Genomic DNA, 17,117 nt, shown 5'->3' on the forward strand with positions numbered 1-17,117 from the left:
TTATTTTGGCTTTCATAGATCGAGTTCCATAGTCCCGGTCCACACTAGGGTGAATTTCATTAAAAAATTTCATGAAATTAGGTGTTCTTAAATCGAATTCCCCACTACAGCAATTTTATGATTTTACTCTACTATGGAGGTCGATCTAGAGACGCATAATTTCATATCAAAATTTCAATGAAATTACTGTAGTGTGGCCCGGGAAATATTAAAGTAATTTTATGAAATTATTGTATTGGGGAACTCGACCTAAGAACGCCAAAATAATGGGAAAGATTCGTATGAAAGTTTCAGCGTGTGGATTTAGAGATTCGTAATTGTAAACCTAGCATTACTCCACCATGGGCTGGCTCCTCCTTGTAAATTGTGTACATTAAACAGCTGATTTTTAGGTTATTGTGGATTTTATATTAGTTCTGTTTATTTCAAAGAATTCATCCTGAATAGATCGTTGAGGCAGTGGAGAGACTCGAAAACCAATCACAAAATCAGGGAGGAGGATTCCATTAACCATGTCTGTACTTCTATTGGAACATATTTGTATTACTTGTTTGCAGGAATCTTCTGCAATGCACAAGTTATTGGATACAAGAGAAGACGAACCAACAACGTCCATTCATCATATGCTGCAACGCATTGCTCCAATTTTAATTGCAAACAACTTGGATTCATCCATGCCCGTTGAGATTTGTGGAGAGTGTTTGAATAAATTAACCACAGCTTTCGATTTCCAAAAAATGTGTTTGTCCAGTTATGAGAAACTACAAAGCCTCAAATCGAAAGAAATAAGGATGTGTGATGCAGTATCAACAGGAGTTGTGGAAGATTTAGAGATGGCATTATCACAAGTTGATTATAATGAAACCCAAGAAAACGATAGTGATCCCGTGGACATTATTGAGATAGGACCCGTCAAATTAGAAACTGGAATGAATCGAAGGAAAGTGTTGTGCAGCTTACAGAAGACAACAAAACAACAAAAACAGTTACTAACCCTAAAAAGCCAAGAAAAGTAAATCCTGGAACTTTAGAAGAAAGAACTTGCCCTGAATGCAGCAGAGTATTCGCAATAAAAGAAAGCTTGAAATGGCACATTCGTGTACATAACAAAGAGAATAAACATGTATGTGATATATGCCAATATCGATTTAGTAGTGAATCAACATTAAAGTCACACATTGTAAGCAAACATCAATATGGCAAATTACTTACATGTACTATTTGCGGTTGTATTAACGGAACATTTCCCGCATTAGCTCTGCACATGAAAAGGAAACATCCGGAAGTACCACCATATAAATGTGAAATGTGTAATGAAGTTTTTCCCTCGGAAGGCCATCGTGAACATCATATGAGTGTTCATAAAGGATATCGATGTTTTGACTGTGATGCAGGTATCAAGCACATTACATGTACATGTGGAAAACTATCGGTTTTATAACTGTCACCAAAAAATGTTATGTAGGTACCTCGAAAAAGAAAACATTTGTTGAGAATTAAAAAATCTCAGTAAGAAAATTATCTGGTCTTACAAAAAACAAAACTGAGGAGGTTTCTGAGAGGGATATAAAATTAAAAAGGGCATATCTTTCCTTTACCGACAGTATTCGAAAAAATATGAATTTATTACCACCGATAGTGATTATGCTGATTCCAAGGCTGTATAACTTTTGTTGGGGAAATGTATACTTGCCGAGATATGGGACTCTTAAGTTCCGAATACTCCCTTGTTGAAAGTCCTCCTACTTAGAGAAAATTTTTAATTTAAAAGTAAATGTTGTTCCCAGGCCGAATGCCGTCTATTAAAAGAAACTTAATATTAAAAAATGCGAACTGTCGGTAAAGGAAATTTGTTCCAAACAAAGTCTTCCCCGCATCATTATAATATTATTGTATTATTACATTATGTATTATTATATTATGTATTATTATATTATGTATTATTATCAATAATATTTAATTCTTTTCTGCGATTTCAGTTTTGACAACAAAAAAATCACTGGAAACGCATAGATCAACCACCCACAATGATGGGCCTTATCCTTGTCCAAAATGTGGCAAAATATTCAAAGGCAAACACTTATTAAAGCAACATTTAAGGACCCACGAAGAGCCGAAATTACAATGTCCCGAATGTCCATCCCGCTTTAAGGAGAAAGCTACTTTACAAAAACACATGGTTATTCACACCAAGGTGGTTGCATATGTTTGTGACATTTGTGGGGCTTCATTTAGTTGGAAAGCTTCTCTAAGATCTCATAGAAAAAAGCATGATAAAAATTTTATTATGCCTCATAAGTGTTCCCTATGCGATAAGAGGTAAATTAATAAGATAATCATATGTCAGTTGTATAATGAAAAAATATTTCTTTCAGATTTCCTACCAAATATAAAGGGCTGTTTACACCATCTATCAATGTCGTATGAGATGTCAAACTTTCTACCTGCGAATGATGTACACATAGTGTGACCACTATGAAAATTTTCATCTATCAAAATGATTTGGCAACTCATATGTAAATTTTTCATTTAGGGGGCGCTCTATTTGATACGACATTCTCGTATGCAAACATAAATTTATCAGCTGTTTTCTGGCATTCTCAAAAAAAAAATTGAAAAACAAAATCTTTTAAAAAAGAAAATGGAAAGTTATGTATATTTAAATATTTAAAAAAGGAAATAAATGGTGTTTATAATGTTATTTTCAGATCGATTGGTCGAAAGAAGTAGTCTTGGAAATGATTGCTTTGTGGCAAAAACATGAATGCCTCTATAACCCCAAAAACCTATTCTACCACAACAGACATGCTAGATATTCATTTTCCTTCAACCAAAATTAAAATTTGCGCAAATTTGCAAGTCAACAATAAATGTAAACAATGACAAAAACAGCTGTTTTTATATTTATAGGTTATGTCATAGGAAAATAACACTTGTAGGTATGAACGCACAAATTGAAAGTTGTATGGATGACGTCAATTTTGACAAACATAAAGAATGTCGAATGGGTGAAAGAAATGACGGCTCATATGACATTGATAGATGGTGTAAACAGCCCTTAAATTGCAATGTCACGAAAAGACTCATTCTGGTGAGAAGGAACATGCATGTTCCTACTGCGATAGAGCTTTTACATCGACAGGGGAATTGTAGGGATAGGTAATGGAAAGCAATAATCGATTTTTCGACTTTTCGATTTTGGTCTAAAACTAAAAATGCGATTTTTCGGTTTTGCGATTATTTCAGTTGTCTTAAAACTCGACTTTCGACTTTTTCATAACCACAGAAAATCGATTATAATCGACTATTCGTCGATTTTCGAGTTTTTTTTTTTGAAACTGTAAAACCGCCAAAAGTGTAAAACCGCCATGCCACTATCTATGGGCAAACTCGAAAATCGATCACAAGATAATCGATTATGCGATTTTCCCTCCAGACAAAAGTCGACTACGATTTGCAGATTTTTGATTGCAAAAAGTCGATTAATCGATTAACCGAAAGTCGACTTACCTATCCCTAGGGAATTGAATACACATTTAAAACTGCATGTGGGCGAAAAGACATATTTCTGTGATGAATGTCCAGAGGCTTTTAAATATCATAGGGAATTACGGGATCATAAGAATCAACATTATAAAGAGAAACACGGTTTGGCTTCAAAGACAGAAGAGTCACCAGCAAGTGAATTATAATAAAATATGTTTAGTACAAAAATTACAATCAATGTTTATTTAGCAATGGTACACAGAAATCAAATTCAGGGCCTGGATTCTTGTTCTATGCAAATTTGAAATGAAAAATATTTTCTTTGTAATTTTTTTAATTTCTGGTAAACCTAACTAGGCTTTTTGTCCCAATTTACATTAGGCGAGTTTACTTGCGGCAATTGTCAGTTTTTGGGTGAGAGAGGGTGTTGAGAGGCAAAGGGTTACCACATACCTCACCTCTCTCTCTTTCAAACTGAAAATTGCCGCAAGTAAACTCGGCTAATGTAAATTGGGACTTACACACAGACAGTATTGGCAAGACAATGGCAAAGTTACAAACCATTTTCACCAATACATTCATAATTTTCTCTATACATGTTTACAATTTTATGAATGTATTTGTGAAAAAGGTTTGTATTTTTTTTTTTTGTATCTTGCCAATACTGGCATTTGTAAACGCCAGGTAAATAATTCGTTATTTACCCACACACACATACATCAGCGTCGCCCAACAGAATACCATCCCAATAGAAAATCGAGTCTTCGATGACATTTTCGTCGACGATTCGTTAATGAAATTGCCGAAATTGTCGTGCACGACACGATGCATGACTATTTCTTGCAATGTGTCACCAGAAAAAACAAAAATAATCAAACAAAATATGCTATGAAATAATTGTACACATATATAGGAAATTTTAATATTTCAATACGACTGAAATCGGTAAAACATTGCAGTTTGAATTAAAAATCCGCGACATTCTTCTAAACAGCTGAAGGTAAGTGAGAAATAGTATGACTGACATACTACATATGAGCTTTAAAATAATGATTTTGTTTGTTTCTTTAAGCCGTCATCAGACCATCTGCTTTTTCACATGTATGACATCAGCTGTTCTGTATATTAGTATACCCAAAGTGACAACATACATGTGAAAAAGCAGATGGTCTGATGGCCGCCTTAGCATAGGATGAAGCAATCAACATCAATTTTAATTTTTTATTTGGAGTCTATTATAGAGAAACGCGATCGGGGAAACAATTAAAGGTAAATGTGTAAATGACATACATACATACATATATTTATACATCACAAGATTGCGCATAATTTTTTATTAGTTGCAGAATTTGCTAAAAAGTCTTGTTGGCCTAGGAGTTGTTGTTAAATGAAGTCTTGGGCCGTTCTGGATTATAGACCACACTGCCGCGGAAATGTTTTTATATAATGTAGTATATTTTTATATGTACATAAATGTTATATTCTGTATGTTAACAAAATAAAAAGATGTTAAAAACATATTTATGTATGTAAATAAAATTATCTTTACGAGGGTCGTTGGTGACAAATTACAAGACATTGTCTGCAAAAGGATCGTTAACGAAAAGTAGGGTTTTTGTCTTCGAAGTCGTCGTCGACGACAGCTTCGCTTACCTAGTCGCCCAAGTTGTCATGCATGAATACTGGGGCACTTGTGTGGAAAAGTCGTCAACGATCCCAAAGGGCTGTCTGCAAGGAGTCGTGAACGAATTGGAAATGTCGTGTACGATTCATCAATGTTGTCTTAAAGACACTTTCTATTGGGATCAAACTGAAGCAAGTGTTTATGTATAGGTGAAAAAACAACAACCACATTATGTTTATCAGTCGTGTTTTTCTCACGTACACTGTGAATGAGGGAGAATGGCAAAAGCAAAACAACTCAGTGGGCGCCCGCAGTATACAGATGGGCGACCCTGACATACATGCATACAAAACGTTCGTCGAGTAAAATGTGTAAAAGTCGTAAAAATTGTAAAAACTTTTTAGTTCTGGAACACAGCTTTAATATAAGTTGCGGTGTCGCAAAAAGCAGAGCAGAGGATGTAAATTCAGTTATGATCAAATTTAGTGGAGAATTTTTGTTCTAGTGATTTAACTGCATCCGCGGATGCAAACTTTTTGCTGGGTAGTGCCTAATGGGCGACATATCTATGGAAAGGGATGACTCGAAAAAAACCACTTCCAATATTGAAAACTTTTGAGCTTTCATTCAAATTCATATCTTTGTCGGCAAGAAAATAATCAAATATCTTATAGGGAAGTTTGACTATATATAAATAATTTTTATTAAAAAATAATAAAACAACAACGTAATAATAAAACAACCAAAAGGCAAAATAATTATATATAGAACTGAATACCTCATACTTATTATTTAAAAATTATTACTATAACAAATAAAGTATACAAAAATAATTAAAAATATAATATATAAAATTAATAACAATTATAAACTATATATGTTACAAACAAATACTACAAATAAAACCCTTCCATTTAAATGCACATCAGTTTACTCTTTGACGTAGATTTCTTTTTCTATTTTTCCTTCCCGAAGATGGTAATGATGTACGTGGAGTTCCTTCCAAAACATCTGAAGATAATTGTCTGGGATGACTTATGTGTTGACGATTTGGAGCTAAGGGTAAGAATTGCGTTTGTGGTATTGGTGTGGATGCATGCTGCGGTGCCATTGGTGGTGTTTCCAAATCGTGTTCATTTAAATTAAATAAATGTGGCATATTTCTTCTACGTATTAGCTGCTGACTTGTTCCGGGTTCTTCAAAATCATAAGTTTGACTTAAGGGTGGTGGTGACTGGTAGTCTGGTTGTTCAGTTGTTTTCGGCCTTCTCAGACTTCTAACATCAGGATTTGTAACAGTTTTCCTTCTAACAGCACGAGTTGAATTTATTTTATTGCTGAATTCTTTTTTATTAACCAATTTTAGGTGTCCTGTTAAGCCACGACCTGTTATATTTTTAACTTCCTTAGAAGCCATTAAGCCATTGAGGTGTTTCTTTATCAATCCTTTTCTAAGTGAGGTTATATCTGCTGAGTATTTGTTTTTAATTGCCTTGTAAATGCCCACCAATGTTATGCCTAAGGGGGAAAAGAATGTATTACATCACAATTAAGAGCGACTTAAGCTAGTTTGAGGGTATCCGCCTGAAATTTATATTGAATATTGTCTATTTTCCATGATTTCCATACGAACATGTTTTACATACATACATATGTATGTACAGTGTTGCGCATATCAAAAGCAACAAATCCAGGATTTTGCATTATTTCAATTTTTAGATCGGTTACAATTTTTTAAAATTTAATATTTTGTGCCCAGTTGTTCTTTGTTATGTACAGAAGGCTTTCAACAAGTTGTTTCTGTACTTTGTAGTTGGATGGGATAACAACAACAATATTGACTGATCCTCGAGAATGGGAAATGCAAAACAAAAGCAACAATAGAATATTATAAAAATTTTATTGTAGTCGGTGTTAATTAACTGTACTTTTGACTTAAATTTGTCTTTTGGAGCATGGCTGTGTAATTTTAGAAAGAATTGGCATTTGTTATCTTAACAGGGTTGCCACTTTCTACCACTTTTCCCATGGTATGGGGAAATATCAAAATACCCTCAAATTAAAAATTTTTCCCTCATATAAAATTTAAAATTTTAAAATGTTCATTCAGAAAGTGGATTAAAATCAACCATTCTAATGTTTGCCGTGTAATAAAAACGTTAAACAACCGAATATTGGTAAACACAATACATCCTATTGTAAACCCCATAAGGCCATCGGCACATTGTGGCTAAAAACGTTGGGGAAACTTCAAAAATAATGCAAATAGGAACTTCCAAGAATTAGTTGGGGCTCTTATTTCCGATATATGGGCCAGGGTACTTCGCAGAAGAAGTTTTGAAAACAATTTGAAAAGTTATATACTGGCCAAGAAACCATTGTCATACCCAAAAGGAAGACAATTTGGGAAACACTGGTAGAAAATGCAATATTTTATATGGTTTAAACGACACAATATGATTTTTTTTATTTAATTTTTAATAAATTATACTTTAATATAAGATTTAATAACAAAAAATATAAAAAACTTGAATTATTTAGCCATATTATGATATTTTACCCATTGTTGGTTGAAACAATAGGTTCTTGACCGTTGTGTAGTTTGAGATGGGGGCTGTGTAGCTTTTCAAATCGTTTTCAAAACTTCTTTTGCGAAGTACTCTGGGCCATATATCGGAAATAAGAGCCCCAACTAATTCTTGGAAGTTCCTATTTGCATTATTTTTGAAGTTTCCCCGACGTTTTTAGCCACAATGTGCCGATGGCCTCAAGGGGTTTACAATAGGATGTATTGTGTTTACCAATATTCGGTTGTTTAACGTTTTTATTACACGGCAAACATTAGAATGGTTGATTTTAATCCACTTTCCTAATGAACATTTTAAAATTTTAATTTTTATATGAGGGAAAAATTTTTAATTTGAGGGTATTTTGATATTTCCCCATACCATGGGAAAAGTGGTAGAAAGTGGCAACCCTGTTAGGATAACAAATGCCAATTCTTTCTAAAATTACACAGCCATGCTCCAAAAGACAAATTTAAGTCAAAAGTACAGTTAATTAACACCGACTACAATAAAATTTTTATAATATTCTATTGTTGCTTTTGTTTTGCATTTCCCATTCTCGAGGATCAGTCAATATTGTTGTTGTTGTTATCCCATCCAACTACAAAGTACAGAAACAACTTGTTGAAAGCCTTCTGTACATAACAAAGAACAACTGGGCACAAAATATTACATTTTAAAAAATTGTAACCGATCCAAAAATTGAAATAATGCAAAATCCTGGATTTGTTGCTTTTGATATGCGCAATACTGTATGTCACTCATGCCATTTAAGATACATAGTGACCCAAAATTGTACGTGTGCCTTATTTTTTTTTTTATGACAATTAATGCTTGAAAGAGTAGCGCTCTCCTTGGCCCACTCCTACTCCTACCTAGAGGAGTTTGAAAGATGTTAGAGCCATAAACCAAAGTACAAAGTATGAAAATAAGAAGATCAATCGATCAATAATCAGATTAGAGCTCAATATTAGCTCTTTTACAAAATTCCACAATTACATATATAATTCCACATATAATTTTCAACTGCTCTAAATATAATGAAGCGAGAAGAATTTTCAGTTCTTTGTACGAAGTCCTCGCCGTAGAGGAGTTCGTGAGTAAATTTGGCTTGGGTAGCCTAAATGTGCGTGTGCCTTAATGACAGACATTTACAAAGTTTTGTTACCTTTTCTTGCATCCGCTTCCAATAGAGCTTCATTGGTTACTTTGGATATCGTTGGAAGACGTGATGGCATAATTATGTACAATTTAGTTTAACTGAACACCCAAAAACTGAAGCAATCACCACAAAAATAAATGTTCTATATTTATTTTTTATTTTATTATCAAAAATATAACGGTACTTCTTAGTGCAAAATGTCAAATCAAAACAAAAAAAGTAAAAACTTATAGTACGTTTACATTTACGAAATCCACTTGATTTCAAACGTCAAATGAAATCCATTGGATTACAGATAAGTTTTCATTTGACGTATACGCAAAGAAATTGACAGTTAAAGCTTCGTTCCCGTACTTTTTAATAGTAATGCTAAGTTTACATTTACGAAATCCACTCGATTTTAACTGTCAATTCCATAGCACAAACGTCAAATGAAATCTCATCTGGATTTCATTTGACGTTTAACCTATGGATTTGACAGTTGAAATCGAGTGGATTTCGTAAATGTAAACCAAGCATAAAACTCGTAAAAGAGAGAACTGCAAAAAATTTGTTGTCACACACAAGTTTTTTGGAATAGTTCGGGAACGGAAAAATGGAAAATACGTCAAAAAACTGGAACAAATGTCAAAGTCGGTGTATCAGCCAATCAGACGCCGGCAACCATGTTACTATTTTTTTACTCGCCCAAATTTGCCGTGTAAAAAGTTTTTAAAGAGAGCGTCATTCAGCGCCATTTTTGTTTAAAGAGAAGTGAACATTTTACAATTTTTTTGTGTACGGGGACGGTTTTTGGAGAAAAATGTGTAGAAGTCGTAAAAATTGTAAAAACTTTTTAGTTCTGGAACACAGCTTTTATGTCAATTTAAATTTTTTCATTCGAGTATGCCTAAAACTTCAAAACAATATAAACAAACTGTGTATGTGTGTGTGGTGTTTGAATAATATGCCAAACAATTTTAAAAACAATCGAATTCAATGATTTTTTAAATTGTTTTTAGACCATTTGTATGGAAACAATCAGTTTATCATATATACTACTCGATTATGTGGAGAAAACTTAACTCTTCATTCATTTTTTCGCGTTTTTTATAAAATGCTCAAAAAAATGCATTGTAAACAAACCCACTTGTTGCTTTTATTTTGAAGTTTTAGGAATTCAAGAAAAACAAGGGTTCTATAGATTTTTTTCATTTAAATCTACCTCTTTACTTATACCATGCTTTACACGATATGTTTTTTACATATGAGTTGTCACTTTGCATATACATTTTGTATGGCAGAAGTGACAACTCATATGTAAAAAAACATACCGTGTAAAGTACCCCTAAGAGATTCCACCATAGATTTTATGTAACACCTTCTCAACTTCAACTGTCAATTCCATTGCTTAAACGTCAAATGAAATCCAATGGATCAGTTCTGCCATTTTTTACCTGCAGAAATTTTTCTGGTAGCCTGTGGTAGAAGAGAAAGCCATTTTCGCTCTCTCTCCCCTATCACTCTCTTAAAAATTGCTCCCAATGTTGCCACTTTTCGGGGTTAAGGAACGCTTTGCAGGTTAAAAATGGTAACAAATGGTAAAAATGGCAACCCAGGTAAGTAAAGGAACACAGCTTAGTCGATGGTCAGACTAGCACGATTTCAACATTGCCTCTTCTTGTTCTTCGTTGCAAGATTTTTCTTCAATTTTCTTTCATTTTTATTTTCTCAAGCAAACGTTAACAACAAAACAAACATAAATATATTTAATAAAAACATTTAATTAATGAAATAGTGAAAATTTTACTATTAGTATTAATTAATAATTAATGTTAATTATTTTGTGTTGTTTTTGGTTTATTTATGTCTTTTTTGTTTTTATTGGTATGAGAAACACAACAAACGCGAACGGTAAAATAAAGAGGACACGCAAAGATCTTAAATTTCACGTTAACGTGTGTGGACATTAACGAAATTTGAAAAGAAACTTTACCGAAATTGGTTTCAAGAAACCTTGCTAGTCTGACCATCGACTTATAGGGGTTATTATGAATGAAATTTCCCCGGAATTTTCGCCTTTCCGCAGTTGCAACTTAAGGGAGAAAGTGAAAAAATTCACGGGCAATTGCCGTTCATGATAATGCTTGGTTTACATTCGGCGTCGTTTCGTGATTTCGAAGGAGTTTCGTGATTTCGCGCGGAATTAAGCAAAATTTATCATGATTTCGCACATACAAAAATGAAATCATCTCATTTCGTGATTTCAGCGAAATCAACATCGAAATCACAGTACACATGATATACAACCTTGCTTTTGCCTAAAAAAGTACCAAAAGTTGCAATACTTTTCACGTATCACAATAAACAAGGTAGATGTGCGAATTGCTGTAACAAAAAATGTTAATAGGTCTGTACGATAACTTCGCAAGTGCAAGTCGATGGTCAGACTAGCAAGGTTTCTCGAAACCAATTTCGTTAAAGTTTCTTTTAAAGTTTCGTTTGTGTCCACACACGTTAACGTGAAATTTAAGGTTTTTGCGTGTCCTCTTTATTCTACCATTCGCGTTTGTTGTGCTTCTCATACCAATAAAAACAAAAAAAGACATAAATAAACCAAAAAACAACACAAAATTATTAACATTAATAATTAAATTAATATTAATATTTAAATTTTCACTATTTCATTAATTAAATGTTTTTATTAAATCTTTTTATGTTTGTTTTGTTGAAGAAGAAGAAGAATTTGGCGGAAAAGATTAAATAAATAGATAAAAAGTAGTCACCACAAACTACAAAATAAGATATTTTATTTACATTATCGTTTTCCATAATTTATTTAATAATTTGTCCCTTTTTTATTTCTATTTATTTTTATAACCAAACGTTTGTTTATGTTTTTGCCAAGAAGTCCGCCACAAAACATTCGAATTTAAATCAGCTGATCAAACTTGCAAGTTCTTACAAGAAAAATTTTCCCTGCAAAAACTTGTAAACAAAACTCTCCAAAGCTCTCCAAAATTTTCTCACTATTGTCTCCAAATTCGCTCTCTTTTACTTTACAAGTTTGTTATCGAACAGCATTTTGTAAAAGTTTGTGCAAATTTGTACAAACTTTTAGGTTATCGTACAGACCTAATATCAAAATTTGTAAACAATGTGAAAAAATATTAAATTACATTGTTACCAAGGTACATTTATAGAAGGTAGAAGTGACAATCAGCTGTATACTTACTTTTTTTGTAAATTTAGTTTTCAAAATGTAATAGGGTCTACTCATGAAATTTGAAACTTCGAAATTTGCTACCATAAAATACTGTTTTTCTTTCCAAACTTGTAAAAAAAATGACCTACAACAGTTCCGAATGCTTTATATTTACATTGTCATTCAAATTTACTCTATTTTGGATGATTTTCAAAATGTATTTATGTTTTTCCTGAGAAAATTTTTGGAACGACCCTATTATTCAATATTTTCTTTGACAATTAATTTTCTTTACCATCAATGTTGTTTTTGTAAATTTGTTAGTTGTTGTAATTCATGCACATACCTTCTATAAATTTACCTTGATTGTTACAATGCTATTTTTCATTGTGTTCCCGTACTTTTTTAATGTAATGTTAGAAAATATACCGAATTGTCAAAAATTGCTTCCCCATACAAATTTCGTAAAAAATATGGGAACGGAAATATGACGGAAATTGCAAAAACTCCAGCAGAAATGCCAAAATCAAAGTATCAGCTTTATGATTAGATACCAATGAACATAGCTCTGTTCCTTTACGTTCAAGAATCTTAAAGTTTTACCACTTTTTACTCGAAAAGCGTTCCTTTACTTCAGACACCATACAATTCATATGGGAGCAGTTTGCAACTTTTGCTACTTTTGCCGGTTTTACCATTTTCAAAAGTAAAGGAACAGACCACATATGATCATGCTTGCTGCTAGTTTCTACTAGGCCAAAATTGTATGGCAGAAAACAGGAGAAGAGGGTGTTATTCGGCGTTATTTTTGTTTAAAGAGAAGTGCAAGTCTTGCTAGATTTCGGAGTACGGGAACGTATTTTTAGCACTAAATGGAAAAACTACTGCAAGTACTAATATTTTGCAGGTTCTGAGCACAACTTTTATCTATTAAAATTAAGTATTATGTCTCAACGATAAATATATTTTTTTTCATTTGTTAGTACTATACACAATTAATACGATGTATAGATAATAAAGTTGTAAAGTTCTATATCGTAGTATATTATTGATGATTAATTCAATTTACAACAACTTGCTTTTAAAATTAATTAAAATGTATGCATCTACCTCGATCATTGTGATATGTTTGAAGCATGGTACAAATACACAGGTAGCCGCATTGGCAATTGTTGGTAACATAAGGTGTCAAAATTTGTCATCAATTCAATGCAGTTGACACATTATGTTACCATCAGCTGGCATGATAATGCTACCTGTATTATTGTACCATGGTTTGAAATCAACAAAAAATAAGAGTAAACACCGGGTTGTATTTCAGGATTTCGTGAGATCCAGTGGATTTTGGAGCGTAAATGTAAACTTGGCATAAAAGTCCCGGTCCACTCTAGAGTGATTTCATTTAAAAAATTGCATGAAAGTATACGTCACTAGATCGACTTTCATAGCAGAGTAAAATCATAAAATTGCTGTAGTGGGGAATTCGATTTAATAACGCCTAATTTCATGAAATTTTTTAATGAAATTCATACTAGTGTGGACCGGGACTAAAGCCACACGCTGAAACTTTCTTATTATTTTGGCTTTCATAGATCGAGTTCCATATTAAAGTAATTTTATGAAATTACTGTATTGGGGAACTCGACCTAAGAACGCCAAAATAATGGGAAAGATTCGTATGAAAGTTTCAGCGTGTGGATTTAGAGATTCGTAATTGTAAACCTAGCATTACTCCACCATGGGCTGGCTCCTCCTTGTAAATTGTGTACATTAAACAGCTGATTTTTAGGTTATTGTGAATTTTATATTAGTTCTGTTTATTTCAAAGAATTCATCCTGAATAGATCGTTGAGGCAGTGGAGAGACTCGAAAACCAATCACAAAATCAGGGAGGAGGATTCCATTAACCATGTCTGTACTTCTATTGGAACATATTTGTATTACTTGTTTGCAGGAATCTTCTGCAATGCACAAGTTAATGGATACAAGAGAAGACCAACCAACAACTTCCATTCAAAATATGCTGCAACGCATTGCTCCAATTTTAATTGCAAACAACTTGGATTCATCCATGCCCGTTGAGATTTGTGGAGAGTGTTTGAATAAATTAACCACAGCTTTCGATTTCCAAAAAATGTGTTTGTCCAGTTATGAGAAACTACAAAGCCTCAAATCGAAAGAAATAAGGATGTGTGATGCAGTATCAACAGGAGTTGTGGAAGATTTAGAGATGGCATTATCACAAGTTGATTATAATGAAACCCAAGAAAACGAGAGTGATCCCGTGGACATTATTGAGATAGGACCCGTCAAGTTAGAAACTGGAATAAATTCGTACGATGAAGAATCGCAAGAAAGTGGTGGTGTACAGCTTAAGAATGACAACAGCATAACTAAAGAAGGTGTAAAACCTAAACAACCACGAAAAGTAAATCCTGGAACATTAGAAGAAAGAACTTGTCCACAATGCGGTAAAGTATTCGTAAGAAAAGACAGCATGAAATGGCATAGTCGTGTACATAACGAAGAGAATAAACATGTTTGTGATATATGTCAATATCGATTTAGTAATGAATTACAATTAAGGTCACACATTGTAAATAGACATCAATATGGCAAATTACTTACATGTACTATTTGCGGTTGTAGTAATGGAACATTTGCTGCTTTAGCTCTGCACATGAAAAAGAAACATCCGGAAGTACCACCATATAAATGTGAAATGTGCAATGAAGTGTTTCCCTCGGAAGGCCATCGTGAACAACATATGCAGGTTCATAGAGGATATAGTTGTAATGACTGTGATGTAGGTATGAAGCACATAGAGAAAGTATCAAATTTATAAGTGTCGCAAAACCAACCTTCAATTTTACCTATGATTTCAGTTTTTGAAACAAAGCAAGCTCTGGTAACACATAGGACAAACACCCACAACGGTGGGCCTTTTCCATGTCCACAATGTGGCAAAATATTTACAAGCAGAAGTGCATTAAGGCAACATTTAAGAACTCATGCCGAACCGAATTTCCCATGTCCAGAATGTCCATCGCGTTTTAAGGAAAAATCTAAATTACAAAAACATATGGTTATTCATACCAAGGTTGCGGCATATGTTTGTGATATTTGTGGAGCTTCATTTACATGGCACGAATCATTACAACTTCACCGAAAAAGGCATCAAAAAGTAGAAATGCCTTTTAAGTGTTCCGCATGTGGTATGAGGTAAATTAATAAGAGATTCCTTTAGCCGTAGACCTAATACTGAAATTATTTATTACAGTTTCAGAACCAAATATAATTTGCACCGTCACGAAAAGACACATACTAGTGAGAAGGAAAATATATGTTCTTATTGCGGTAGAGGTTTTACACAAAAAGGAGACTTGAATAAACATTTGAGATTGCATTTGGGCGAAAAGACATATTCCTGTGATGAATGTCCAGATGCTTTCAAATATAAAAAAGAATTACGCGATCATAAGAATCAGCATTATAAAGAGAAACACGGTTTGACTATAAAGATAGAAGAGTCACAAAATGATTGAAAAAATTACGTAAATATTCTGTGCAGCATATATAATATAATTTAATATAATAAAATAGCAAAAAACATTAACATTTTGTTTTAACTTTTAAACCAAGCACTCTATAACTATTGGCTAATATTTCCTAGCTAAATATCTCAAAAAACTCACAATAAGAGACAGAAAAATAGATATCATTGAAAACGTATGTTAATGGCATTTTGCGTCTAAGTCCTGTAAGGATTGCTATCCCAAACACAAAGTTTGTAAATAATTTACAATGACTTAGGCTAAGCAGTTGATTTTTGAAAGGACATTTCACAATTTAACAAATTCCTTTTGTAATTTCTATGGTTTTTTTCCTTGTTTTCCATGGCTACTAGATATTCTCTAAAAAATGGAGAAGGAGAATGTTTATACATTTAACTAAACATGAGCAAAAATTAATCATAACCTCATAGTCAAATTTATTTAATTAAAAAGAAAATGTTAATTTTAACTAGGTATTCATTCCTCTTATATCACAAAAATGTTTGACCGTTGTGCTGTTACATATTATACATATACATACATACATATTAAACAAATTTAGTTCTAAAAGGTATTACTGACGGAGGCATCTCTTATTAAATGGTATTCTCGCGCTTGCAAAATATCCAATCGATCCGACCCTGCCAGGCAATTTTCAGACATGTTCAATTGTAAAATAAACAGGTTACAGCTATTCCTAACTCTCAGCCCGACGTACAAAAATTATTCACCAACCTACCACAACAACGCTCTCTGAGCGTCCGTATTACCCAAATACGTTGAGTCCAAAATCACATTTAAAACACAAATTCCGCAACCGAAACTTACTTAAATGTTTTTATTCGTAAAACAAGTAATTTTCCGTTGAAATGAATTGTATCTCATGTTTTGTTGGTTTTTTTTTTTTTAAATACAAAACACACACATACAATAACGTTCTGTCAAAGTTAAATTTTTTCAACTTACAAAAAGTATACGCTCGACGTATATCGGCACTTCTCATAAGAATACATGTGTTCTACTTTTTTCACCACACACGCCCTGGGTATACGGCCGTACATAGGGTATGGGCCTAAAATGGCTATGAGGCAGTGTTAATCACCACTGGGCTCGCGAGCCGTGTCTGTGTGAACACACACAATCTCAATTGTGGTGAGTTTGAACGTTACTCTCACCACCGATCGTCTTCTTTGTTTTAGCATTGAATTAACGCTCACGATGTTTATCAAGATCTATTTATAAGGTCACGTAAGTAGCACAACAACAACTGTATTTTGGCCGAAAATTCTTCAGTATGTCAAAATGTTTGTTTACGTTTTCATACAAATGATTCACAATAACATAAAAATTGACAGATTGAAACCAATCAGCTGGTCGTTTTACGCCACCTTATAATTTCATCATGATGTTTATCTAGAGAGGGATAGATTATCTCGTGTGTGTGTGCCCAACACAAACGCAGCGGTTGAATTTGTTGTTGCTGGTGAACCCTGCATTAGATCTGTACGATAACCCAAAAATTTGTACAAGTTCGTACAAA

The 17,117-nt window shown here is 33.2% G+C and overlaps 3 protein-coding genes across 5 annotated transcripts; 2 read left to right on the forward strand and 1 right to left on the reverse strand.

Annotated features, from left to right (window-relative positions):
- The first annotated feature begins 276 nt into the window (after positions 1 to 276).
- On the forward strand, positions 277 to 3,714 carry LOC141398834 (uncharacterized). Of its 3 annotated transcripts, none has more exons than XM_073976541.1 (4): positions 277 to 392; positions 448 to 1,394; positions 1,980 to 2,319; positions 2,376 to 3,714. In XM_073976541.1, exon 2 carries the CDS (start codon positions 513 to 515, stop codon positions 1,014 to 1,016), a length of 504 nt encoding a protein of 167 aa, XP_073832642.1. In that variant the 5' UTR covers positions 277 to 392; positions 448 to 512; the 3' UTR covers positions 1,017 to 1,394; positions 1,980 to 2,319; positions 2,376 to 3,714. The 3 variants fall into 3 exon arrangements, with proteins under 3 accessions (XP_073832642.1, XP_073832640.1, XP_073832639.1); XM_073976539.1 differs by having other exon boundaries at positions 282 to 359; positions 432 to 1,394; XM_073976538.1 differs by having other exon boundaries at positions 367 to 1,394.
- Positions 3,715 to 5,474: 1,760 nt separating this feature from the next.
- Positions 5,475 to 16,819, reverse strand: LOC141397677 (uncharacterized). The gene is made up of 2 exons (XM_073974294.1): positions 16,544 to 16,819; positions 5,475 to 6,628 (listed from the first exon to the last, which is right to left on the reverse strand). The coding sequence occupies exons 1-2, from the start codon at positions 16,578 to 16,580 to the stop codon at positions 6,036 to 6,038; spliced, it is 630 nt and encodes a 209-aa protein (XP_073830395.1). The 5' UTR covers positions 16,581 to 16,819; the 3' UTR covers positions 5,475 to 6,035.
- LOC141396571 (uncharacterized) lies at positions 13,632 to 15,639 on the forward strand. Its single transcript, XM_073972139.1, has 3 exons — positions 13,632 to 14,833; positions 14,909 to 15,245; positions 15,304 to 15,639. The coding sequence occupies exons 1-3, from the start codon at positions 13,933 to 13,935 to the stop codon at positions 15,566 to 15,568; spliced, it is 1,503 nt and encodes a 500-aa protein (XP_073828240.1). The 5' UTR covers positions 13,632 to 13,932; the 3' UTR covers positions 15,569 to 15,639.
- Positions 16,820 to 17,117: the final 298 nt, after the last annotated feature.

The sequence above is a fragment of the Musca autumnalis genome, unplaced genomic scaffold (assembly GCF_047663935.1).
Source record: "Musca autumnalis isolate F117 unplaced genomic scaffold, ASM4766393v1 scaffold_3, whole genome shotgun sequence".
In the NCBI taxonomy this organism is placed as follows: Eukaryota; Metazoa; Arthropoda; class Insecta; order Diptera; family Muscidae; genus Musca; species Musca autumnalis.